The following is a 27,911-nucleotide window of genomic DNA, read 5'->3' on the forward strand; positions in this document are numbered from 1 at the left end:
ACCGAGGCCAGTCATCGGAGACGATCATTCCTCCCCCGTAACGGCTTGTGCAGCTGAAGCACGACTGATGAAAAAGAGCTGTTTTTTCCCCCCACGCAGTGATTTCCCCCCCCCCGCGCCCCATTTGATCAAAGATCACTGGGCAGTCGATCAATGAAATCAAGAGCTGGGCTTCGAAATTCGAGTAAGAACCGAGCGCAGCTTCCTTGTAGGAAAGGGGCGCGCCAATATATCTGGGAGGCGGGAAAGACCACTGAAGCCTTCCTGAAGAATTGGGAAAGTCTGAGCCAGTCTAGCCAGCACAGCCGAGTTCCTGTTCCAGGCGTGGTCGTTTGGCAGGCGGCACAAGCGACTTAGCCGTGAGGCTGTAACGGAGCGGGGCCGAAGCAAGCGGTTTTTTAAGTCTCGGCGCCAGGCGTTTTAGCGATCTCTGGGAACAAAATGCTGTCGCGCGGGTAAGTGATTTATAGCAACTTCAGCCCTTTTCCCCGATCCTGCCTTTGCAACAAGCTACGTGGGCCCTGAGTGGCAAAAAAAAAAAGAGAGAGTAACGAGTCAGGAGCGGAACAGGCTTCTGTTGGTTGAGGCGGGTACTGTGTAGGGCAGGGGTAGGCAACCTCGGCTCTTTTATGACTCATGGACTTCAACTCCCAGAATGCCTGAGCAGCTGGCTCAGGCATTCTGGGAGTTGAAGTCCATGAGTCATAAAAGAGCCGAGGTTGCCTACCCCTGGTGTAGGGAATTTAAGGCGCCGGTTTTCTTTCTACAATCGCCTCGCGAAACGAATCCTTTCCTAAGGGCAAAGCCCGCCCTCTCTCTGCTCCCTGGGCCTAGAGCCTTTCGACTTGCGCAGTGTGAGGGGAAAAAAAAAGACTTGGGTGGAGACAAGCCACCGCCTGGATTTGAACTGTTGCTGTTTTGGGTCTGCGCTTTCTTTTCGCCCACCGATAAGCTCAGCACAACAGCAGGATTCGCTGCATGCTGGAGAGTTAGATTTGTGGCTGCCCCGTCCGCCAATGAAGATCGTACTCTGCAACGTCGCTTCCCCCAGTCTTGCTTCCTTGAGTTGTAGGAAGCTTTCCCGTCTCTGTGCAATCGGATATAATTCCGTAAACTATGGTTTACAGCCCACTGTGTGGCCAAGGCAATACCAAACAGCCACATAAAGCCTTAAGTGTATTGGGTGAATCGGGGGTTTTATGTGAAACTCCAGCGCAGTTGATTTATTTTGGATTAGCACAGTTTGTTACTTAAGAGTTTAGTGTGTTCTGGGATATTTAGAAACGTTTTTCCATATTTGGAAATGAAAGTTGCAAATTTTCCTTTGCTTACCATGCTGCTTTCGAAGTAAAGCTGCAAGGCCCTGGGTAGCAGAAAATAGGAACGATGTATTTCAGACAAGATACTGGTCTTTTGTAGTTTAATTTCACATCCTATATCCCAGTGCCCCACTTTGACCACAAAGAGAGAGCCTTAGTCAGATCCCAACCCAATATGGAACCAGTCTGCTATCATCATTCTATTCTATTCTATTCTATTCTATTCTATTCTATTCTATTCTATTCTATTCTATTCTATTCTATTCTATTCTATTCTATTCTATTCTATTCTATTCTATTCTATTCTTCTATTCTATTCTTCTATTCTATTCTATTCTATTCTATTCTATTCTATTCTATTCTATTCTATTCTATTCTATTCTATTCTATTCTATTCTATTCTATTCTATTCTATTCTATTCTATTCTCCTGAAACCTCAGACAAGAGTCCTACTGTAGACAACTGAGTGTATTAATATTTGCTAGCTTTCATCCTCTTTTAAAGGGATCAAGTGACCAGCCTCTGCATGTTGACATAAATGTCAGATGTATTTAGAAGATTAACCATGCCCCAAACTTTTGGTCACTGTTCAACTCCACCACTGTTATTTTTCTTTTGATTGTTGCCCTTCTCTAAAAAGTGATGATTTTACAAAGTGATTAATGTAGGGATAGGCTTAGAGAAATATTTAAAAATGCCCAAGCCTCTTTGTACATTTTAATAGTTTTCTTCATTGCAATCTATCAAGTTTCAACTTTCAACTAAATACTCTTTAAAAATATCTCATACTACACTCTTCAAAAGTAACCTTAGGAAAAGGAGAGAAGAATTGAAGGAGAAATGGACTTGTTTAAAGACCGACATGGGATCAGGGTAAATAAAGCAGCTCTAATTTTACTTGTTACAGAATCCTGATTTTTACATATTTTTCTCAAGCTATGAGGCTGATAGAATAGATGGATGACAACACCACAGAGAAAGAGAGGCAAATGGAATGGCATATAAGCATACTGACTAGTGAGGACAACAATGTTTGGCACAAAGCCACCATAGATATTACAGGACCAGCATGGAGGAAATAATTTGGAAAAATTTGGAATGGCAATATTTTTGGTCAACTCAAGGAAGATAGGCTAAGATTTAATCCAATAGTGGAAAATAGCTACAAAATGGCATATGGCTAGTGGAAATAAATAGTCAAAGTTTATACCTTATTCAACTATGTCGATTGCTTTGGGCTAACAGTCTTAAATACTGGAATGAAGTTTGATGTCAGATGAAATCTTAGAGCAGGCTTATTTATAATCATTCTGGAAAGAGTAATGCACAAGTTCCTAGGAGTACTCTGGAAACAGCCTCTTTTTGCAAAGATTCTTGTAAATTCCAAGCATGTGTCATATGAAGCTAGGGAGACACAGCCCTGTGCAATATGCTGTCTCATTTCTTTCTCCATTTGCAAATGAAAAAATGATTTTGATATGTTCAATAATTATTCTTGCCTGGATAACTTTGGAAATATTTCCCCCCTCTTTGGAAAGCAAATTCTTTGTACATATGATTATATGTGGATGTAGATTAAATAGATTATGGGATTCTGCATAAGTGTGAGGATGATCACCCTTTTGAAACTGTTATGCTATTGTATAGGATGTGTTTGTTTATTGATATCTCATCTTTATTATTTTTATAAATAACTCAAGGCAGCAAGCAGACACAATTCATATCTGTTTTATGGCAACTTATTTTGCATATTGCCAGTTTAAGGCATTCCAGGGGTGACTCTGGATAAGAATTTTGGGGCTATAACCCTAACATATCTGGAAGACATTAAAATAGAGGAAGATAGTCCATTCAATGTATTGACCTTGAATATAGGATTAAGGAGTTCAATGCTACGCTGTATTATTGACAATTCTGTATTTTCTTTTGATACAGATGGTTTTCATTAAGCAAGGCCCATCCTATCCTGTTTAGGATGCTGACATCATCCAGCAGTGGCTCCCAGGTTATTCAGAACATGGAAGAAGGTAATGTAACTACTGTAATAGTAAATTCAGAAATCTATAATTGTCTGTGTTGTTCTTTTTCCTCAGGAATAAAACTAGCAATATATTGGGTTTAGTGATTTGTCTATTTTTTAGAAGCTGTAGAATTAATTAGAAGAGTAAAATAATCAGGATTCTTTTTTAGTTTTCTGTGAGTGGCAAAGCTTTTTATACCAAATATATTTTGGGCACATCTTACTGCGTAATTAAAAACTTTTTCCCCCAACAGAGATCTAGATGAAACAAATAAATAAATATGGGAATATGAAACTGAAGGAAAAAAACTCATCCACTTTGATCTTCTGCCATGCTGTATTTGGCTGGAAAATTAATTAATTTTAATTTGGGGGCAGAAGTAGGTTATCAGTACTGCAGAATATATGTACTTGAGCATACCATCTTGTGTGATTGACTTGAAAAATAATACAGTTATTTTTCCTTTCCCCTTTTTATAAAAGTTTCCCTGATAGTCTAATTGTTTTTTCTTTCACAGGACATTTCCCCATTCATGTGAATAATGGTGTGTTGTGGTAACCTGTATGCTTTTTAATATGACTGTCTGCTCTGTTATGCTTCTTCTGTCTTTATTGGAGGTTTAATGAAAAACTTAAGTTCATATTTTGGGGCATTTCTGACATTCCTCTTAATGATACTAAATGGGTTTATATTATTAAGCAAATGAAATCCGTCTTACTATCCAAAATGCAAATTATATGTGTGTGCTGTTTTTCATAATTAACCTTTAGCTAGTTAATCATCTGCACTTTTATATCCTCCTTGCCTTCTTGGCCTATGCTTGCAATTTATTTATTTATTACATTTATATTTCTATCTCTGAGCACTCCAAAAGCTATGTCCTCCTTACTTTCTTCTGGGCTAAAAAAAGGTGGCTGTCCCAAAATATCGTATTTAGATGGGAACTTGAACTCTAAATCTTAGTACCCTGGTTTGTCATCCATCCAAAGTTCTTAGGCACTTACCTGCTTTCTGCCAGTGGAATTCATTCCCTTGTTTGCTGACCAATCTAAGCAAATGACAGACCCTCTCTGGCAGGTATGAAATGTTCGGAAATAAATGTAAGGCCAACAGTATATTATTTCATCCATCCATCTTATTTGTACTTTCTTTAGATCAGGGGTGTCAAACTCAATGTCATTGAGGGCCGCATCAGCATTGCGGTTGCCCTCAGGGGCCCGGGTGGGTATGGCCTAGGTGGGCGTGGCCTACTGGGTGGGTGTGGCTAGAATGTGTCTGGCCTACTGGGTGGGCGTGGCCAGCTCTACATCGTTCGCATCAAGGGTGCCTATGGGGGCCTGGGCAGGAGTGGGACAGATCTGAGGGTCTCTAGCAGAAGGAGGGTCTCTGGGCCAGGGCCAGGGCAGTGGGGGCCGTTCCCTCACTGTTTCCAGGATGGCTTTGCGGGCCACATGAAACCACTTTGCGGGCCGGATCCGGCCCCCGGGCCTTGTGTTTGACATGTCTGCTTTAGATGATTTATTCCACTTCTTACCTTGGTCTTATTTTCTTTTTTTCTTCCTCAGTACATCTTATATCTCACTCATGTTTTTGGCCAAAGCAAAGCAGCCAAGGGTGCTTCCAAAAAAGGGCCTTATCCTCTACTTGCCCTTCTTCATCAGTGTTAACGGGGAGATCAGATAATTTCATTTTCCATTTGAAATATTCTTGTATTTCTCCACAGTAAAAATATTAAGGCTATGCAATGCTTTATATTGAAAGGAAAATAGGTGCTTCAGGTACATCTACATGTAGCATCTATCACAAATACCTTAAACAGAGTGCTTTTCTTGCACAGTCCTTGGAAAGATGCAGCTGCTTTAAGTAGGTGCCCACAATTGCTACATGGGTGTTTACAATTCCTACTATTGCTCGCTTCCACAGTCTCAGTGAGAGGGTTGCTGCCTCCACTATTTTTCAATAGAGAAAACTCTTTTTTATTGAAAAGTTTTATAAAAGTTACAATATAATCCCCAAAACCAACCCATCCTAAAAAAAACCCTCTCCCTCCCCCACTTCCCAGAGCTGAGTACAGTGTTACAAATATAATAATCATAATCTAACTAACATTAACCAACTATATAAATAACCAAGTTCATAATGCGCTTTAACTCCCCTTTAACATAAATACAAGCAAAATAAAAGTAAACATAATAATAGTAAAAACATAAACAAATTAATATCCAAGTTATTAAACATTACAATATCCAAGAGAAAACTCTTTTTGTATTTTTACTTGGAAAAGATCGGTGAAACACATTTTTAGCATTCTGTAAGGAACAGAGTGATAGGTTACAGTCATTTTCAGAAAGAGACTGTAGATTTCAGAATAGTGTAGAAGTTTATTATGCATTTATTTTCAGTCATACTTATTTTACATACTTTTTACATTTGCTATATTTTTATGATTTATTTTATACCTATCTTATTTGCTCAGTGCTGAATGACCATTTTTCATATTTATAACCATTGCAGCATCCCCCTAGTCCCCATGTTTCTACTTTGAAGGTGCTTCTGACACAAATGAAGAATTATGCAATTAATGTTAAGGAGTTAATTGAGACCTGAAGACAGTAATATAAAGGAAAAGAAAATCTGACAGAACCTTTGGGTTTAACCCAGTTATCTTCTAGGTGTGATGTTTGTGTGTGCATGTATGCACAGGTGCACACACAGACACACAGTGCAGGTAGAATGAAATAGGACTCAAGGTACAAAGAAATAATTTGGATCAATCTACAGGTAGTTCTCACTTATGACCACAATCGAGCCCAACATTTCTGTTGCTAAGCAAGACATTTGTTAAGTGAGTTTCCCCCCATTTTATGACCTTTCTTGCCACACTTGTTAAGTGAAATTAATGATTGTTAAGTGAATCTGCCTTCTCCATTGACTTTGCTTGTTAGAAAGTTGCAAAAGGAGATCACATGATCCCAGGACACTGCAATCGTCCTAAATAAGAGTCAGCTGCCAAGCATCCAAATTTTGATGACTATGGGGATGCTGCAATGGTCATAAATGTGAAAAATGGTCATAAGTCACTTTTTTCAATACTGTTGTAACTTCAAATGGTCACTAACTGAACTGTGGAAGTCAAGGACTATCTGTATAATATAATTTTTTTAAAAAAAGATTCCAACTCTCATCTAACTCCACATTTCCATAGGTGCTATTCCCGTCATCAATTTGTAACGTTCCTTTTCTATTGGAGTGTGACATTTTGGCTAAAGCACAAATGCTGATGGCTATGATTGAGATGTGTCAGAAAATGCATCTGGTTTGTTTACAGAATCTAGATGTGAATTTTCAGATGTGTATTGGTGTCCTATTAGTTATGTAAAGGTAAACCTGCTCCTTGTTTAAATTTTCCTTGCAGTTTTAGGACAACTGAGTATGGATATGTACATACAGTGACCTGATTTGAATATTTATTTTGGAATGTCAAACCTGTCTTGCTGGGTAACACTCAAGAGTAGGCCACGATATCCAAATATTCTTGTATGATCCTTCATAGTTTTTAATGGTATTGTTTTGTTCTTTTTGAATTCCTGTATGCCATTCAGGGTTGTGAAGGAGTAGGCAGCCTGAAATTTAAATTTAAATTTAAATTCAAAAGAAATGAATAAGTCTCCTAGATAACTGGATTTTTTGAAAATTAAAATGTTATAGAAACGAGAAAGCATGCCATTCATTGGAATCTCAGTGAACCTGACCAGCTTTTGCTTTTCAGTCATTTTTTGCATGCCTTCTGCTTACAATTCTGCTTTTCAAAAGTGCAATACTGTAGAGGTCCTTGGTCAGATTTATCCCTTTAAATACTTCTGACTGGGTTTTATTTTGTTTCAGTGCGAAATAAATTGAGAGAGATAGTGGGAGCATCCACCAATTGGAGGTATGGTGCTATATATATATATAAACCATGGTACAGCTGCATTTCTTAGAGGTGAAAGAGGGCATTACAATATATTCTTGCAGATTAATAATGGCCTGTAGCTGCTTAATAGAGTAAACCTATAATTTAACTGACTAATGGGGGAAAGATAGTGTGTGAGACTAGAATGCCAATTAAGTACAAATGAGATTTTATACATGCCTAAACTATCAATTGGATTTTGTCCATTGCATCTGAAGTCTGATAAACTGAGGTTTGGAGGTGGACGTGATCATACATATATTATTTTCTAAATAAATCACATGTCTTTGGGAAAACCCAGCATTGTTGCTATCATCCTTAAAAAACATCCTGAAATTGCCATTGGCAAAGATTAACTATTATTTCTCAGCACCTTCATCTGGTCAGGTTTAACGTTCTGATTTTTACCCATATGGCATAATCTGATTTTGCTTTTTCCTTCCTCCAGAGACCATGTGCAAGCAATGAATGAAAGAAAAGCCTTACATACACTCCTTGCTAAAACCCAAGCTGACCTGCCCCCTAGGAAAATGAAAGACAGCTATATAGAAGTCATCTTGCCTTTAGGAAGTCAGCCCGAAATAAGAGAAAAATATCTCAATATGCAAAACACTGTCAGGTAAAGGTAGACTACTTTTATTGTTCAGTAAAATAAAACACTTGGTTGTTCGTGCTGTAACATGCATACAGGTTAATTGCTGTATAATATTTTAGGTTTGGTCGAATTCTTGAAGACCTTGACAGCTTAGGAGGTATGTGGTACTTATATAATTTCATTTTCTTCTAGTGATCTAATAGGTTGGAAACATTTAAACACATTTGGATTATATAGTTATATAATTATATATTTATATATAATTATATATTTATAACATCTATATCATTGTTAATTAAACATATTGCATAGGGATAGCTTTAAAACTGGCTACTCTCTTTTGGAACCACTGAACTGATACTACAATTAGCATTGTTCTTAATGACTGTGGTTGCTTGGGTAAGATGAAAATTGGTAATGAACTGCTTCCGTGGGATCAGTGAAGGAAGGTAGAAAAATTTGTTCATCTTTTGAATTTTTTTGTTCCCATCTATTCTGAAAGCAGTTATTATGCTTAATGAATTAAATTGAATTAATTATTTAGAACTCCTTTAAAAGTGCAGATAACGTTATTATGCCTTCCTGCTTAATGTATTTTTTGTAGCAATGAAAAATGCTTCTGGAATGTGTGTTGTCCACTGCCAGTTTTTGCTTTATTAATTCATTACTTATAAAGTTTTTATTTATATAAACTCATATAAACTGAAAACATAATATTAAGTTGTATGTAATCCAGATTAAAGAACGGTATAACCAATTAACTGTTAAAAGTTTGGCAGCAGCTTTTGTTATTTTCCTGCTATGTTATTTTAAGTCTTTCAAGGTAGTTCTTTACTAATGTACATACATATATACATATATATATATATGTATGTATGTATGTATGTATGTATGTGTATATATATAATATCTTCTCTTAGTAAAGAACTACATACATACACACATACATTTATACACATACATACATAGGGTTGAACTGTCAAGTCCTTGGTGCTTTCCGAACTTGATTGTTCATTTGTAGATGTTTCATTACCCAACTAGGTAACATCTTCAATGCTAGAAGGGAATGGGGTTTGCTTTTTGTTTATAAATAATAGCCTGACTTATCAGGGTACAGTGTACCCTAATCCCCTAAGCGAGGAACTACTAATTCAGACAATGAAGATATAAAGAACAGCCTGATCAAGAAAGTACAAAGGAGAAAACAGCCTCACCAACAGTGACAGAACAAGCCGTTGTACAATATTACATGTCAGGGCTTTTTTTCTCATAGAACGCTCAGAACGGAGTTCCGGCACCTTTTTTGGATGGAACCTTGTAGGGTAGGCAAGGCGGGTTGTATGGCATGTGTGAGTTCCAGCACCTTTTTGTTTTACAAAAAAAGCACTGCATGTTGTAGTAAATAAATAAATTACCCCTACTAGTCTTAATTTGGCAGACTGAACTCTCTTTAAGTCTATAAACTTTGTACATTTAAAAATGCCTAAGTTCTAAGAGTAATTAATATAGCATCTCTGTTTTTTATTTGTTTACAGTTCTTATTTGTTATACTCACACAAAACATGAAGCTACTTTGAAATCTCCTTTATCAATTGTTACAGCACTCGTGGATAAAATTGGTAGGTGTTTAATTATTAATGGGTTAATATCTGGGAAGTTCACACTGAAAAAACAGCTAAGATTTAAACCTGATGTTGGGGGGAAGGTGCAAAAAAGAAGACAAAGCTCTCCTGACATTTTTAGATGAACTTTTTCAGAAATAACTACATGTTCTGATGAATATACATTTGTTGCCAACATGCCATTTTTGAATCTAGCCTCTCCATTTTGCTCGAATGTCCAACTGAATAAATATATGACTTCATAGGCAAGACATTATATCCCAGACACTGTATTATAGAAACAGGAAAGACAGCCAGATGTGTTATTACTTTTTTCTGGAAAAATTAAATAATGGTGTTTAACATTTTAAAAGACCAAATTCTTGCAAGATTACCAAGAATGTCAATGTTCTTGCTTAGGTTGCCGTGGAAAATAATTGATACTATAATGTTGCATGAAGCTCCTGTTGCCTGAAAAGGTTGCTGACCCCAAATTGATCTCTTAGAAGTAGTACTGTCCGCCCTTGGATAAATGTTGATTATCCATCCTTAGAATCTGTGCTCTGACTCCTTTCTTCTACCCTTTTAGGTTTATGGAAGCAGCATATTCATCCGGATTGTGATATCAAGTTTACTGGGAATGTTTCCTGGGTTGGAAAAACTTCAATGGAAGTGAAGATACACATGCTTCAGGTTAATGACAGTGAACCTCATTTGCCCATAAGAGTTTTTGAATTTAGATTCTTACATTTGGCAAGCAATACTGCATCCTGTAACAAAATCCTGTGGCAGGTTAGCCATATAGTAAGACAGTATTTAAAAGGAGTAAGTGCAAACTGGAATGTAACATCCATGTTTATTAAAGTGTATTTTGGTCTGCTTAAAGAGAATGTGATTTTTGACTAGCAAAATTAAATTGACAAGGAGAATCTTACTTATAAACCCTTTTTAATAAATATTGGCAGTATGTATTCTACTTAAATTAACTTACTTTTTTTCTTTTTGGCATCCATAGAAAAATTAGTTGTTTTGAAACAGTGTATCAAGTTTTAATTGAATTATCACTGCATACAGATTCTAATCATGTTTTCCCCTCTCATATTCTTTTATTTTAGTTACTTGATGGAATCTATTGCCCTATGTTAGATGCAACTTTTGTCATGGTGGCCCGTGATCCAGAAAATAAAAGGTAATATTCCTAGCAGTTTATTTAAGAAATCAGTGAGGAATGGAAATGATGGTCAGAGATGATGAACATGTTGACCTTCAAGTATTGTGGATCTTCAACCACTATCAGCCCCTGGGTGCATGACCAGAGGGAAGCTGAGGGTTCTAGTTCGGCAATATCATAGGTTCTCCACTGTGTACAGTCAGATAGAGATGTTTCCATTTTTTTCTGTAACTTTCCAATTACAGGTAGTCCGCATGTAATGATCCCCATTGCAATTTTTGCTAACTAAAGTGGTTGTTAAGTGAGACATCATGTGACCACGAGTTGCAATTTCCTGCTGGCTTCCCCATTGACCTTGCTTGTTGGAATCCAACTAAGAAGGTTCCAAATGGGAACCCCTGACTGTGGGATGCTGCAACAATTGTAAATGTGCAACAGTTGCCAAGAGCCTGAATTGCGATCACATGGCCATGGAGATGCTACAACAGTTGTAACTGGGAGGACCGGTCATAAGTCATTTTTTTCAGCCCATTGTAATTTGAACAGTCACTAAGTATGTTGTTTTTAAGCGAGGATTCCCTGTATTGTGAATAGCTGTAAAGTGCAGCTCTGATTTCTGTGTCACCCATCCTCCTTCTCAGGTCCTATTTTTGCCTTTCATTCAATGTTATTGGTTTAGTTTTCTAGTTTTGAATTTGGCTTAAAGCTGTAGCAAAAAACTCTTATGTTCAAAGGTATAGGATTGCATTTTTGGTGTTAAACATACATGTGTCTGAAAATAGTTTATTGCTTATTTTATTATTTTATTTATTTGAGTCCTAGGCTCAAAGAATATGCTAGGGGTAATGACCTATTATATTAGTATTGGTGTCTTATTTGTTTACTTCGTATACTATTTATTTCGCCATAACTAGAGTCAGACTGTGTGGCTGTACGGTATTTTATATTGAAGGCAAAAAGGAGTTTTAGAGTGCACAGGTAATGAATGTAGCTCCTGTTTACAATTCCTTATAGCAGCTGGGCCTTATTGTCAATTTTTCAGCTATTGTAGGATCCATAGACATATTTAACTCCAGACAGGTGTTATGTTTTCATTTCCCTGCATGCTCTGGGGCATTTTTTGGCTTCAGATCTGAAGGGCTACGCTGTCCTAGTGGACTGCATTGACTGTCCTCTTTAGATAATTGTCTTTTCAAGTTACGTAAATCATTTGTGTTGTTGAGTAAAAATAAGAAAAAAGTTGTATTAAAACACAAAAATAGACACACAGATTTCTCGTTGCAAATGAACTTGTACATAAGTAACTGTGTTGGTTTGTAGCCCCAAACATTTCATTTTCCCTCTGTAATGTATATTGTTTTTTTAAAATATATCCTCAGACCAGCATTTGTCAATCCATTAATTGCTGAAACCCCAGAGGAGGAAAAAATCTTCAGGGAAGGAGAAAGTAAGTACTCTCCTGGTCCGCTTAAATTTTTTTTTGGGGGGAGGGAAACGATGGAGAAATATTGTTTTGTGGCCATTCCTAAATAATTGGGGGAAACATAGGTTCTTTGGGAGTGAAATAATTTGGTACCTACAGTAGCCTAAAGCATGCTTACAGATTTCAGAAAAGTATTATTCATCAGTTTTGAAAAAGGGGTGAAATACAGCTGTTGGAAGCGATTGTCATTCATTTTACATGTTTCATTCCATTGATCAGAGAACAAGGTCAGGCGTCTTGAATCTAGTAGGGCTTCCTTATTGAAGGTTGCTCCTACTGAAGATGAAAGAAACGTTATCCACAATATATTCCTGAATACTCTGGATTCAAGGTAGGCAGTTCAGTTATAAACATTTGTCACCATTTTTCAAACTTGATGCATTTCATGTATATTAGGATAACAATTTGGAGCAGAGTTCACCAACCTTTCTTGGTTGGCGGACCGGAAGAAAAGGGCGGGGGAATCATTTTATGCACGGGCATGGGCGCATGTACTTACGTGCACGGGGCTGTGAGCATGCGTGTGACGCAAATAGGGCAGGTTAGCGCTTGTGTGATACTAGTCCTGCCCCATTCTTGTGCACAGTGCCCTGTTTCTGTGTCCTGAGGTGCGGTGTTGGCCTCTTTTCGTGCACCAAGGCGTGGCAGCATCCCATTTTTGCACCCTGAGGCGTGGCATTAGCCTGTTTTTGCACAGCATGGCAGTGCAACGCCTGTTTTTGTGCCCTGTGGTGCGCTGGCATTGTTTTTGCGCCCCACAGTGCGATGGCGGCCTGTTTTTGCATCCTGTGGTGTGGTGGCTTGTTTTTGCGCCCCGAGGCACGGCGTAGGCCCCCTTTCACACCCCAAGGCGCGGTGGCATCCTGTTTTTACACCTCGAGGTGCAGCAGTGGCCCATTTTTGCACCACGTGGCATGGCGTTCTGTTTTTGTATCCTGCGGCTTGCAGCGCTAGCGTGCGTGGGGGTGTGCGCATACACGTGTGCACAGTGGCCATCCTGTCTCATGGCCCAGTGGCCAGTAGCCCATGGCCCACTACCGGGCTGCAGCCCGCAGTTTGGAGGACTCCCAGAGAGCATGGTGCAGTAGTTAAGCTGCTGGACTGTGAATAGATAGAGTCAGGTTTAAATTTATTCTCAGTAATAAGTGCACAGTAGGTAACTGTGAGCCAGTCTATCAGACTAACCTACTTCACAAGAAAGTTGTTATAGAGAAGAATTGGAGGAGGGACAGTTTGAAAACATGTTTATAGCATAGTATTGGGAAAGAATAACAAGATGTTCTTGGTGTTGTGATTCAGGGTCAGCCTGTGGGTTCGGCAGTTGGGTCGGACGACTCAGAGGAGAAGGAGGGGGGTGTTGAAGACCTTGCTGAGGGGGTTGAAGATCTTGCTGATGAGAGCCCTCAGCCAGGCCCCTCCCACTTGGTCACCACGGAGACCCAGCTGTGTGAGCCTGACAGCGTGGATGAAGATGACCCACAGCTGGCCCTGTTCAAGGACGCCCGACGCAGGAGGCAGTCAATTAGGAGTAAACAGAGGAAGGCAATAGGGCTCCTCGGAAGGAGGCAGAGAGAAGCCACGCCCTGAACTCTATATAAGGGGAATGTGTGGGAGGGCTGGTTTGCTGAAGGCAACCGCTTGGATAGTTCCTGTTTCTTAAAGCTCCTGTTTCTTGGTTCGTGTCTTGTTTGTTTTTGTAGCTATAAATTTGGCAGGCGTAATTCCAGCCTCTTGCCTTCTTGTAAAAGGGGTTGTCCCTGCCTTTTCTGCAGGGCCGGTAGCAGGCTGGTACAGAACACTTGGATTCTCCAACATCTATATCAAATATGGAGTCTCCAGATATTGTCCTGTGGTACCATCAATCCTTATCGTTGACCATCCTGCTTAGGTCTCAGAGAAGACAAGCTAAGATATGTAGGGGAACTTAAGGTCCTATTCCCATGCTCAACATGTGGACGAAGTGGTATCCATATAGTTTTAGCTAAAGGTTGAAATTCACAATATTGGAATAGAACAGTGTTCTTGACAATTTCACATGTCTTTCTTAATTTTTAGGACAGTAAGTTTTCGTAGTCGGCTATTGCCACCCAATTCAGTATGGATGGAAGACACAAAATTAAAGGGTTTGGAGATCTGTCATCCACAGGTATTTACTGAGCTATAGCTGATGTAGACTAATCCTTAGGCTTGACTCTTGCTTCAGATTGGTACACGATATGGTACTTTCTATAATAGCTATTTAGCAGTTTGGTTTCTTGATAAATATTCATAGCCATAAAGTCATGAAACATCTTCAGAAATTTAATTGCTCTGTACCCTTAATATTTAAAGAAGACTTTGCAGCTATATTCCTCAAGAAATACACACCAAATATATAACTGCCATTGCATGTTTGTGCTTGTAGCTCTGACTGGTAGCCGTTTGGAGGGAATTTTCTTTAATTTCAATTAACTGCAACAGAGCTAAACAATTTTGCAGTTTTATTAATCTATGGCCCTGAGGCATTCTCTTTTAGAATATAACAAACGTTTACATTAAAGCGGACAAGCACTTTTTATAAAACAAAATTATATACATTATATGCATCACTTCCTATATACTGCAACTTATTTGGAGCAAGCAGCATTTTTAAGCAACAGTTTTTGTGTCTTTGTGTGTGTCTTTAACTCAGGGTTGATTCCTGGTGACTGCATGGACAAGACACTGCAATTTTCTTGGCAAGGCTTCTTGGAAGTAATTTGCCATTCCAGGGCTGAGAGTGACTGGCCCAAGGTCACCCAGCTGGTTTCACACCTAAGACAGAACTAGATTCACAGTTACCCAGTTTTTAACTGGATGCTTTAACCACTATACCAAAGTGGCTCTTAAGCAATAACTTGCTTATTAGCAATAAAACAAAAAGCACTTGAATCAGGCATAGTTACTGGATCTCTGGATCTTATCAGTGATTCTTCCCTCTTCCAGAACATAATTATGTACTTCATATGCTTCCACATTGGTTTTAACAGAACTTTCTGGAAATTTGACTAAATAGCTTCTAGCTTGTTCTGTCTACAGGTGAAACTCGAAAAATTAGAATATCTTGCAAAAGTTCATTTATTTCAGTAATGCAATTTAAAAGGGGAAACTAATATATGAGATAGACTCATTACATGCAAAGCAAGATAGTTCAAGCTGTGATTTGTCATAATTATGATGATTATGGCTTACAGCTCATGAAAACCCCAAATCCACAATTTCAGAAAATTAGAATATTACATGCAATCAATAAAACAAGGAGTGTACATAGAACAATATCGGACCTCTGAAAAGTATAAGCATGCATACGTACTCAGTACTTGGTTTGGGCCCCTTTTGCAGCAATTACTGCCTCAATGAGCATGGCATTGAAGTTATCAGCCTGTGGCACTGCTGAGGTGTTACGGAAGACCAGGATGCTTCAATAGCGGCCTTCAGTTCTTCTGCATTGTTCGGTCTCATGTCTCTCATCTTTCTCTTGGCAATGCCCCATAGATTCTCTATGGGGTTCAGGTCAGGCGAGTTTGCTGGCCAATCAAGCACAGTAATCCCACGGTCATTGAACCAGGTTTTGGTGCTTTTGGCAGTGTGGGCAGTTGCCAAGTCCTGCTGGAAAATGAAGTCAGCATCCCCATAAAGCTCATCTGAGGAAGGAAGCGTGAAGTGCTCCAAAATCTCCTGGTAGATGGCTGCGTTGACCCTGGACTTAATGAAGCACAGTGGACCAACACCAGCAGATGACATGGCTCCCCAAATCAACACAGACTGTGGAAACTTCACACTGGACTTGAAGCATCTCGCAGTGTGTGCCTCTCCATTCTTCCTCCAGACTCTGGGTCCTTGGTTTCCAAATAAGATGCAAAAGTTGCTCTCATCAGAAAAGAGGACTTTGGACCACTGAGCAACAGACCAGGTCTGTTTTTCTTTAGCCCAGGTAAGACGCTTCTGACCTTGTTGCTCAGGAGCAGCTTGACAAGAGGAATACCACATTTGAAGCCCATGTCCAGGATCCGTCTGTGTGTGGTGGCTCTTGATGCACTGACTCCAGCCTCAGTCCACTCCTTGTGAAAGTCCCCAACACTTTTGAATGGCCTTTTCCTGACAATCCTCTCCAGGCTGCGGTCATCCCTGCTGCTTGTGCACCTTTTTCTTCCACACTTTTCCCTCCCACATAACTTTCTATTAATGTGCTTTGATACAGCACTTTGGGAACATCCAACTTCTTTTGCAATTACCTTTTGAGGCTTTCCCTCCTTATGGAGGGTGTCAATGATGGTTTTCTGCACAACTGTCAGGTCAGCAGTCTTCCTCACTCTGAACCAGAGTGAGAGACCATTTAAAGTCTCAGGAACCCTTTGCAGGTGTTACGGCTTAATTAGCTGATTAGAGTGGGACACTTTGAGCCTGGAATATTGCACCTTTTCACAATATTCTAATTTTCTGAGATTGTGGATTTGGGGTTTTCATGAGCTGTAAGCCATAATCATCACAATTATGACAAATCACGGCTTGAACTATCTTTCTTTGCGTGTAATGAGTCTATCTCATATATTAGTTTCCCCTTTTAAGTTGCATTACTGAAATAAATGAACTTTTGCACGATATTCTAATTTTTCGAGTTTCACCTGTATACGTTCTGCTGATTTTGGGATTCTGCACAGAGTAATGACAAATATGTAATCCTCTTATAGCAAAAGTAGCACTTCAGTGGATAGACGGAATATCTCATCTTGTTTTATAATATACAACTGGTGACTAGGTTATTGTGGTTCTGTGTTTTCAGAGAGTCCATGATTATGCACTTTGAACTTTTTCTTATGGAATATTCTAATAATACAAATTGCTCTTAATTTTAAAGGGATGAGGATGTATGCATGTAGATGTATACTAAGTCAGGATTTTTCAGTCTATGTCTTGGGATTTCTCTCTGTCTCTCTCTGTGTGTGTGTGTGTGTGTGTGTGTGTGTTGGTCGTAATAGCCGTGGGAGAGGGTGTCACTTTTTTTTTAAACTTAATCTGTTTGCACAAAGAGAATGGGAATTCTGTCAGTCTTCCCTGGGCTTTGTCTGCACCCTGTGGACAATTTCAGTTTTATAAAGTTTAAAAATGCCTTTAATACATAATTTGTAATTATTAAAAGCAAGTGGTATATTTATTTCTTGCTCAACTCTAGCCCCAATTGAAATCATATTAAGAAATATTTATCATTTTAGGGAGTAACTGTACTACAGTAGAGGTTTTGATAACTCCTGTCTTTAATAATTTCTGTATAAATGCTCAAAATTCATTAGTCCTATGGATATTTGTGAATATAGGAACGTAACATTTTCAACAGAATCTTTGGAGGCTTTCTCATGAGAAAAGCATATGAACTTGGATGGGCTACTGCCTACAGCTATGGGTAAGTACTAGGCTATGTCTCTCTTCCTGTCACTTGAAATATAACATTGCCAGAACATTAGGGAAGGGCGATGTCAATCTTCCTTCTCACCTAGCAGCTCTCTTAAAGTTCCCTTCTTCCTTTGCTTGGTCACTTTGCGCAATCTGAGCAAGAAGCCTAATGCACTTTAAATAGATGTAAGTGTAGTTATTAAATGTTTTTCTCAGTCACGTCTCATCTTTTCTCATTCTGAAACTGAATTGAACTGAACAAAAATGTACACTGTTTAAAATGTTACAAATAGTCCACAACTTACGACCACAAGCCCAAAATTTCTCTTCTTGAGACATTTGTTAGGTGAGTTTTGCCCCATTTTACGACCTTTCTTGCCACAGTTGGCAAGTGAGCTATTGCAGCAGTTAAGTTAGTAATACCGTCGTTAAGTGAATCTGGCTTCCCCATTGACATGGTTTGTCAGAAGGTCGCAAAAGGTGATCACATGACCTTGGGACACTACAACCATCATTGAATCAGCTGCCAAGCATCTGAATTTTATTTATTTATTATTTATTTATTATTTAAATTTATATACCGCCCTATTCCCATAGGACTCAGGGCGGTTTACAGGGAGAATTAAAATACATAGCATACAAAAATTAAAAGCAATTAAAAACTATACTTAAATTACAGTCCCTGAAATTAAACTAAAACCCAATTAAATTAAATTAGTTAAAACCCCTCAGTCTGGGCCAAACAGCTCGAAGAACCAGGTTTTCAAGTCCCAGCGAAATGAGGGCCGGCGCGCCCACAGAGAATGCCCTTCCCCTGGGAATAACCCGCCGGCATTCCTTAACCGGCAGTACCCTGAGAAGGCGCACAGGACGATGGGAAGTTGATGCCGGCAGCAGGTGTTCCCTTAGATAATCCGGACCCAAGCCATTTTGATCACGTGATCATGGGGGATGCTGTGAAAAATGATCATAAGTCAGTTTTTTCAAGTCCTGTTGTAACTTGGAATGGTCACTAAACGAACTATTGTAAGTTGAGGACTACCTGTAGAAGCATACAATAGAAAATGATGGAGCAGGCTGGTGGGAAGATTGGAAGCAATAGCAGGAAGATATTGGGAAGATTGGGAAGAGGGCCACTGGGCTGTATGGGAATGGGAAAATGCTGAAACCATTGGGATAGGCAAGTTGGTGGGAAGATGCTGAAAAGAGGAATGGCTAGCAAACATAGTAGCCATGGAAAGATTTTTGGAAGATTGGAACGGGGAGGGGGTGAACTTAGAACCTTTTTGCTGCTTAATTAAATAACAGCCCTGCTGTGAATGATTTTTTTCTACAGCATTCCTGCACTGGATGCAGATATATTTGGCCTAATTTTATACGTACTAATATACAAAGCATAAGCTTTGGTAGTGAGGGAAAATTTAAGATCAATCAATCAGAATAGAGCTGGAAGGGACCTTGGAAGTCTTCTAGACCAACCCCCTGCTCAAGCAGGAGACCCTATACCATTTCACACAAGTGACTGTCCAGTCTCTTCTTAAAAACCTCCAGTGATGAAGCACCCACACCGTCTGACGGCAAGCTGTTCCACTGATTAATTGTCCTCACTGTTAGGAAGTTTCTCCTTAATTCCAGGTTGCTTCTCTCCTTCATTAGTTTCCATCCATTGTTTCTGGACCTGCCCTCTGGTGCTTTGGAAAATAACTGGACCCCCTCCTCTTTGTGACAACCTCTCAAATATCGGAATACTATCATGTCCCCTCTAGTCCTTCTTTTCTCTAGACCAGCCAGATCTAAATCCTGCAACCGTTCTTCTTATGTTTGTTGTGATTCAGCGTCAGCCTGTGGTTTCGGCAGCTGAATCAGACAATTCTGAGGAGGAGGAGGGGTTTGGAGAGCCTTTGGTTGCAGATGCATCACAGAGCTCTCAGCCAGGCCCCTCCCGTCTTGTTCCTCCTCAGACCCAGCTGTGTGAGCCTGAAAGATTAGACGAAGACAATCCACAGCTGGCTTTGTTCAAGGACGCTGGAAGCAGGAGGCAGACAAGCAGAAGTGAACAAAGAAAAGCAATGAGGCACCTCAGGAGGAGGCAAAGAGAAGCCACGCCCTGAGACTGTTGTTTAAAAGGGGAATGTGTGGGAGGTGTTGGTTGCTGAAGGCAACCGTTTGCAGAGCTTCTGATATAGTCTCGGTCTGTATTTGTTTTACTCTGTTTTGAACTGTTTCATTTAGGTTTTGCAAATAAATTTGGTTGGCTTAATTCCAGCCTATTGAATATAACAAAGGGGTTGTCCCTGACATTTCTGTAGGCTGGAACAGAACAATGTTTTAGTCTCCAGACTTTTAATCATCTTAGTTGCCCTTCTTTGCCCTTTTTCTTTTTTGTAATGTGGTGACCAAAACTGGATGCAGTATTCCAGGTGTGGCCTTATGAAGGCTTTATAAAGCGGTACTAATACTTCACGTGATTTTAATTCTATGCCTGTTTATACAACCCAGGATTGTATTAGCTTTTTTGGCTGCTGCCACACACTGCTGGCTCATATTTAAGTGATCGTCCACTAAGTCTCCAAGGTCCCTCTCACAGAAAACTGTTGTTGAGCAGATGCATAGGAAAATAAATCAATAACACTTTATTAAATTATATTTACCATGCCTTTTTGGCTTTTCATTTTCACAAAAACCACTTAATTTTAAGTCACTATCTGATTATACAATTGTAACTGTATTGCCTGATATAATGTTTTCACATATTTTAGGTTGGCCCAGTGTAGTTAAGATTAATTTTTCAATACTAATTAAATGCTGTGTCAGATGACAGTGAATATGGATGTAACTTAAGAATGCAGGAACTGAGATTTTATTCATCTGTTAACCCTGTGCGGCAGAAATCAGTTTGTTGAGATAACAACCATCTCATTCTGAGTAGGATACAGACTTATGACCACAACTGAACCCAAAATTTCTACTGCTAAGCAAAACTCTTATTGCGAGTTTTACCCCATTTTCTTGCTACAGTTGTTAAGTGAATCTGGCTTCCCCATTGACTTTGCTTGTCAGAAGGTTGCAAAAAGTGATCACATGACCCTGGGACACTGCAACCGTCATAAATATATGCCAGTTGCCAAGTGTCCAAATTTTGATCACATGTCCATGGGGATGCGACAATGTTCGTTTGAAAAATGGACATAAATCACTTTTTTTCAATGCTGTTGTAACTTTGAATGGTTACTTAATGAATGGTTGTAAGACTGCCTGTATTGGGTTCACTGAGCAGTTATCGATTCAAGATTGTAGCAGCTGTAAGGAACAATATTTCTTTAATAAATAGACGTATCGTTGCACTAAATTCAAGTCAATAGCTATTGATGATGTTACTAGACAGCATGAAAGGAATAGGTATCACCAGTTCAGAGAAGAGAGGGAGAAGAAGGTGAAGAGTTTACTGCTAGCTATAGGGAGCTGCAGTAGAGAAAAGATAGGACAAAGGTTAATTTGCAGAACATGCAGTTATCCCAAGTAGGCCTTCATCAAATCTCAAAAAAGACCCAGCAGTAACTCCTCCATAACAGACCAAGAAAACAATAAACGAAGCAACGTAGTCAGTTCCATATGTTGCAGGAATATTGGAAAAGCTCAGGAGGATCTTCAACCAATAAAACGTATGTGCACACTTCAAACCCAAGAATACACTAGGGTAGGAGCTTGTCCACCCCAAGGATAAAACAACCAGACACAAACTAAGCAACGTAGTATATGCAGTACAGTGCAGTGAGCCATGTGCAGATCTGTACATTGGGGAAGCGAAACTTCATAAATGTATGGCACAACATAGGAGATCAAACACATTTTAGTTTGATTCGACGTTATCTGACAAAGTTGCAAAGATCTTGTGCTCCCTGGAGGCATTTTGGTTTTAGGTGTACCCTTTAGCACTTGTTCAAAGGAAATTATTAAGTTCATATCTGATGTTATCAGTTACCGTATGTATATTCAAATGTAGGGAGGTATGCTTTTGGCACTGGTGGAAAGGAAAAGCAGTATAAATCAAATAACATCATTTTTATTTGAAGACCATGTTACACTTGAATGGCTGTGGAATTCCACATAATAGTTAACCTTGTTCTTAAATAACAAATGTGAGTTGTTATTTTACTTGTAGTTATCTTCTAGTAATAGCTTATGAACTGTAAAATCAACTGCTTGAATGCTTGTTGATTTTAGCTTAATGCAATAATAAAGTCTTTATACTTGCTAGTGTGAGTATAGTATACTATAATAACCAGTTATGAACCTGAGTAATCAAGAGGATTCCTTAAGATTTTTTTTTACTGGATTGTCATGTACACCTGAAAATCTATATTCCAATGAGTTTGCAAAATATGCATAATTAGATTTGTTTGATATACTAATATTTTATAACATTTATTAACAAATTTCAAGATCATAAGAAGTTTCTAACATGGAATATAATTTAACATATAATCCATGTCCATCTTTTAAAAGTACATGTATGTGTAAATATGCTTTTTTTTCTTACACCAGAAACTCCAGACCTTATGTGGTAGCTGTAGATGATATTATGTTTCAAAAACCAGTTGAAATTGGATCCTTGCTATTACTTTCTTCCCAGGTAATAGACTAAAAATATTAATAGATCAAACTAATTTAAAATGTTTGGATTACTCCACCTTTGAACATTAAGAAGTTGGATAAATATTAATCTTTTAAAAATATGGGTAGTCCTTGATTTAAAATGGGAATTGGGACTGAAATTTCATTTGCTAAGTGATGTGGTTGTAAAGTGTGACTGCTTTGCTAGCAATCTCTGCAATCATGGTTGCAGTCGTTAACTAATCTGCACATAATTGTTAGGCAAGGTAACTAACTTCCTGCTGGCTTTCCATAACTAAAGTCAATGGGGAAGCCAGCAGGAAGTTGTAAATCGCAGGCTGGCTGGCTGGTAAATGACTGGGAGGTTGGGGAGGGAATAAGAATTATGGGAGAGGGTGTGTGAGGGAGCAGAGTGTGTGCAAATGGCCGGCACAATGCAAGCACAGAGGTGCTGGTAGAGACTACATGGGTGGGGAAGAATTCCCCAGTGACTTGCAACCTTCCCTGTGTCATGGTTCTGACAGGTGAAACTCTTCAAAAGAACTTCGAGGCATTGTTTTACCTTAAAAAATCTTTTATTCAAGAAACAAAGTATCGGCACTACATAGTTGAAGCCAAAAACTGAATTCCCTGGGCACTACATAGTTAAAGCCAAAAAACCCTTCCCTGGGCACAAAGTAGCAAAGCACAATTCTCTTCTCCAAATAACAGCCATAAATCACATTCCCCAATTAGCTTGAAGCGTGGGCTTTCTTCCCAGCTCTCCAGCCCGCCAAATCTTTATTAACTCTGAGTGCAATCACCTTGGATTCCCATGGCTGAGTTATTATTGTTATGACTAACTGGTCTCTCATCCACATCCCCCTCTCAGCATCAACTAACTCTAAAAGCGAGAGAGTAAAATGGCTGAATTTCCATCTGTTGTCAAAGCAAGAACATCCGATGTTAGCAGTGTTGACACCCCGATGGCTTCTCTATTGACTTCTGGATGGCAGTTACGTAATAATAAGCTTGGCAACGTGTTGGAAGTGTGAACTAGTTGCCAAGTGCCTAGATTGTGATCACATGACCAGTGGGGCGCTGGGATGGGTGGAACTTCAATGACTAGTTGTAAGCAATCCTCATAACTTTTAACCATTGCTGAACAAATTGTTGTAGATGAGGACTACCTGTAATAAAATGTCCTGCATATTTTATTCATTTTTGAATATCTATACCTGATAATCAGTTGATCCTAATTTTTAATTTTGAAAGGTATGTTATACTGAAAAAAATAACATTCAGGTTCGGGTGCACAGTGAAGTTTATGATCCAGACACCAGGGTCCACCATACAACCAATGTCTTCCATTTCACATTTATGATAGAGAGGGAAATACCAGATGTTGTTCCCAAGACATATGGTGGTGAGTAATCATTTCAATATCTCACTGTCTATGTCAATAAAAAAATAATTTGTAATGAATTCTAACATTAAAAGTAGTGATTTTTAGAAATATGAGCTTGTTTGTTGTCTCTCATAGCTTCATTTATCTGGTGCTATAGCATACTAGAGGGACGCGGTGGCTCAGTGGGTTATGACGCTGAGCTTGTCGATCAGATGGTCGGCAGTTTGGCGGGTCGAATCCCGAGTGCCGCGTAACAGAGTGAGCACCTGTTACCCGTGCCAGCTTCTGCCAACCTAGCAGTTCGAAAGCACGTAAAAATGCAAGTAGAAAAATAGGGACCACTATGGTGGGAAGGTAACAGCGTTCTGTGAGCCTTTGGCGTCTAGTCATGCCGGCCACATGACCACGGAGACGTCCTCGGACAAGCGCTGGCTCTTCGGCTTTGAAACGGAGATGAGCACCGGCCCCTAGACTTGGAAACGACTAGCACGCATGTGCGGGGGAACCTTAACTTTACTATAGCATACTAATCTATGCTATCAGTTTTCAGATTACTTTCAGTCTTTCATCTGTATCTAAATCATATTTCATGTCCTCTATTAGTACTGATCTTCAGTTTTTTGAGTTTGTATTATACAAATTATTTTAAATTAAAGAACTAATTAAGCATTCTTATGATGATGAAGACACGAACACTGGTTTTATCTATCTGGAAAAAGCAGGCTTAAAAAAAATTAAGAAAATTAAGATGTAAAGAAAATTGTGAAAAATAAAAAAGCCCTGAGCATCCAATTGATCATGTAATCCTATGAAGCTTGACATATTTGCTTTTCTTTCAGAATCTATGTTGTATTTGGATGGAAAACGGCACTTTGATTCGGTTATGAAAGAAAACACAGCATAGGATCAGCACAGAATTACAGCTTTGGATGGCCTTGGAAACTTCAAATATAATGGTTATCAGAACAAAAGTATTTTAACTCCAAAAACTTCAAAAACAGTACAGAAACATTATAAAACATTTTAGATTTCTATTCAGGTATTTTTGTTACTATTTATACAGATATTTTAATGTTCTCATTGCATATATTCTTCATACGTTTAAGCATAAAACAAATATAGAGTATCTTGCTCAGGATCCAATTATGATTGGGATGGGCAAAATATTGTGCAAATAAATAATTAGTAGGAACCAAAAAAAGCTACTTTTGAGTAGGAAATATAGAAAATAGTATGGAATAATGCTCCTGAATATCTTTCATACCTTTTAAAAACTTGTACATTATTTAAACCCATATGCAGCATATAGCGGGGACACTATATTGGGCCAATTAAGATATTTTTCTCCTTTCCCTTTGGATTCATAAAAAATCTCATTGTGCTGATTGGTAGTTGTTTTTTTAAAGTTATTTTTAATTAGAAAGTTTTGGTAAGCCTGGTTCTTTGTATTTGTACAAACCCCCTGTCCTGTGCCGGTACTGATAGTAAAATGTGATCCTTATATACAGGTGAAACTTGAAAAATTAGAATATCGTACAAAAGTTCATTTATTTCAGTAATGCAACTTAAAAGGGGAAACTAGTATATGAGATAGACTCATTACATGCAAAGCAAGATAGTTCAAGCTGTGATTTGTCATAATTGTGATGATTATGGCGTACAGCTCATGAAAACCCCAAATCCACAATCTCAGAAAATTAGAATATTACATGCAATCAATAAAACAAGGAGTGTACATAGAACAATATCGGACCTCTGAAAAGCATAAGCATGCATATGTACTCAGTACTTGGTTTGGGCCCCTTTTGCAGCAATTACTGCCTCACTGCGGCGTGGCGTGGAAGCTATCAGCCTGTGGCACTGCTGAGGTGTTATGGAAGACCAGGATGCTTCAATAGCGGCCTTCAGCTCTTCCGCATTGTTCGGTCTCATGTCTCTCATCTTTCTCTTGGCAATGCCCCATAGATTCTCTATGGGGTTCAGGTCAGGCGAGTTTGCTGGCCAATCAAGCACAGTAATCCCACAGTCACTGAACCAGTTTTTGGTGCTTTGGGCAGTGTGGGCAGGTGCCAAGTCCTGTTGGAAAATGAAGTCAGCATTTCCATAAAGCTCGTCTGCGGAAGCAAGCATCAAGTGCTCCAAAATCTCCTGGTAGACGGCTGCGTTGACCCTGGACTTAATGAAGCACAGTGGACCAACACCAGCAGATGACATGGCTCCCCAAATCAACACAGACTTTGGAAACTTCACACTGGACTTGAAGCATCTTGCAGTGTGTGCCTCTCCATTCTTCCTCCAGACTCTGGGTCCTTGGTTTCCAAATGAGATGCAAAAGTTGCTCTCATCAGAAAAGAGGACTTTGGACCACTGAGCAACAGACCAGACCTATTTTTCTTTAGCCCAGGTAAGACGTTTCTGACATTGTTCAGGAGCGGCTTGACAAGAGGAATACGACATCTGAAGCCCATGTCCAGGATCCGTCTGTGTGTGGTGGCTCTTGATGCACTGACTCCAGCCTCAGTTCATTCCTTGTGAAAGTCCCCAACACTTTTGAATGGCCTTTTCCTGACAATCCTTTCCAGGCTGTGGTCATCCTTGCTGCTTGTGCACCTTTTTCTTCCACACTTTTCCCTTCCACATAACTTTCTATTAATGTGCTTTGATACAGCACTTTAGGAACATCAAACCTCTTTTGCAATTACCTTTTGAGGCTTTCCCTCCTTATGGAGGGTGTCAATGATGGTTTTCTGCACAAGTGTCAGGTCAGCAGTCTTCCCCATGATTGTGATTCCTACTGAACCAGAGTGAGAGACCATTTAAAGTCTCAGGAACCCTTTGCAGGTGTTATGGCTTAATTAGCTGATTAGAGTGGGACACTTTGAGCCTAGAATATTGCACCTTTTCACAATATTCTAATTTTCTGAGATTGTGGATTTGGGGTTTTCATGAGCTGTTAAGCCATAATCATCACAATTATGACAAATCACGGCTTGAACTATCTTGCTTTGCATGTAATGAGTCTTATCTCATATATTAAGTTTCCCCTTTTAAGTTGCATTACTGAAATAAATGAACTTTTGCACGATATTCTAATTTTTTGAGTTTTACCTGCAAAGTGCTGATTCGTCACTGGGACAAATGAGAAAGTGAAAATAGCGTTGTTTTCATAATAATAAACTATGACCAACTCCTGCTGCCACAGGAATGTTTTTGGATTAATAACTGTCTCGTGAATCTTGTTTTTACTCCACTCCTAGAAGATACTGAAAATTATGAACAAATGTGTGTGTAAGTATGTATGTGTGTGTGTGTATCATAATAGTAAAGTTGGAAGGGACCTTGGAGGTCATCTAGTCCAACCCCCTGCTCATTAGGCAGGAAACCCTATACCATTTCAGACAAATGGCTGTCCAGTCTCTTCTTAAAAATTTCCAGTGTTTGAGCATTCACAGCTTCTGGAGGCAGGTTGTTCCACTGGTTAATTGTTCTAACTGTCAGGAAGTTTCTCCTTAGTTCTAGGTTGCTTGTCTCCTTGACTAGTTTCCATCCGTTGCTTCTTGTCCTGCCTTCAGGCGCTTTGGAGAATAGCTTGACTCCCTCTTCTTTGTGGCAGCCCCCGAGATATTGGAACACTGCTATCATGTCAACCCTCACTCTTCTCTTCATTAAACTAGACATTCCCAATTCCATTAAACTAGGGTATAGGGTTTCCTGCCTGAGCAGGGGGTTGGACTAGATGACCTCTAAGGTCCCTTCCAACTTATTATTATCAGCCGTTCCTTACATGTTTTAGCCTACATATACGTATGTATATGTATGTATATATATGTCTGTGTGTATGTATATATATTGATTGAAACAATACATTTGCTACTGGCTCACTTCTGTCCTTTCAGTTCTGTGATAATTATTTGATTAAGATGATTTTCTAATGTTCAAGGAATCTTGAAGATATTTTTGAAACTTCACAGAGTTTTCACAGGGAAAACTAACAGAAGCACATCAGCGTCTCTGAAAATCAGATTGACTTGCCATCATATTTAAATCTATCTGTAGTATGATGGTGCAGATGATGATTTGATCCCAGACAATTAGAAAACAATGATTCTGATTATTTCCTGGCATTGTTAAGAGTAGGACAAAAAAAATCACCTGAAACTTTGGAGAAGATCTAAAATATTCAGGGGCTTTCTTGAGAGAAAAATAATTACAGAAAACCGTGTCGCAAAGTTTCAAAGTTTGAAAACCATGGAATTAAACCAGACTGTGAGATCTTTCATATACTACATCATAGTAATGTTTGTAGTTTATAGGGAGATATAGACTCTGAATTTTTAAATCTGAGTTATTGATACTTT

General features: G+C 39.0%; 1 protein-coding gene across 2 annotated transcripts; it reads left to right on the forward strand.

The window, feature by feature from the left end:
* The first annotated feature begins 303 nt into the window (after positions 1 to 303).
* Positions 304 to 27,440, forward strand: ACOT9 (acyl-CoA thioesterase 9). Of its 2 annotated transcripts, XM_083361986.1 has the most exons (16): positions 304 to 455; positions 3,256 to 3,347; positions 3,859 to 3,885; positions 7,227 to 7,272; positions 7,742 to 7,912; positions 8,008 to 8,045; positions 9,424 to 9,507; positions 10,079 to 10,182; positions 10,605 to 10,678; positions 12,040 to 12,107; positions 12,363 to 12,474; positions 14,199 to 14,289; positions 17,477 to 17,562; positions 22,098 to 22,185; positions 23,421 to 23,571; positions 24,393 to 27,440. In XM_083361986.1, exons 1-16 carry the CDS (start codon positions 442 to 444, stop codon positions 24,455 to 24,457), a joined length of 1,311 nt encoding a protein of 436 aa, XP_083218112.1. In that variant the 5' UTR covers positions 304 to 441; the 3' UTR covers positions 24,458 to 27,440. The 2 variants fall into 2 exon arrangements, with proteins under 2 accessions (XP_083218112.1, XP_083218113.1); XM_083361987.1 differs by lacking the exon at positions 3,859 to 3,885.
* Positions 27,441 to 27,911: the final 471 nt, after the last annotated feature.

This window comes from Vipera ursinii (assembly GCF_947247035.1).
Source record: "Vipera ursinii genome assembly, chromosome: 4".
Classification (NCBI taxonomy): domain Eukaryota; kingdom Metazoa; phylum Chordata; class Lepidosauria; order Squamata; family Viperidae; genus Vipera; species Vipera ursinii.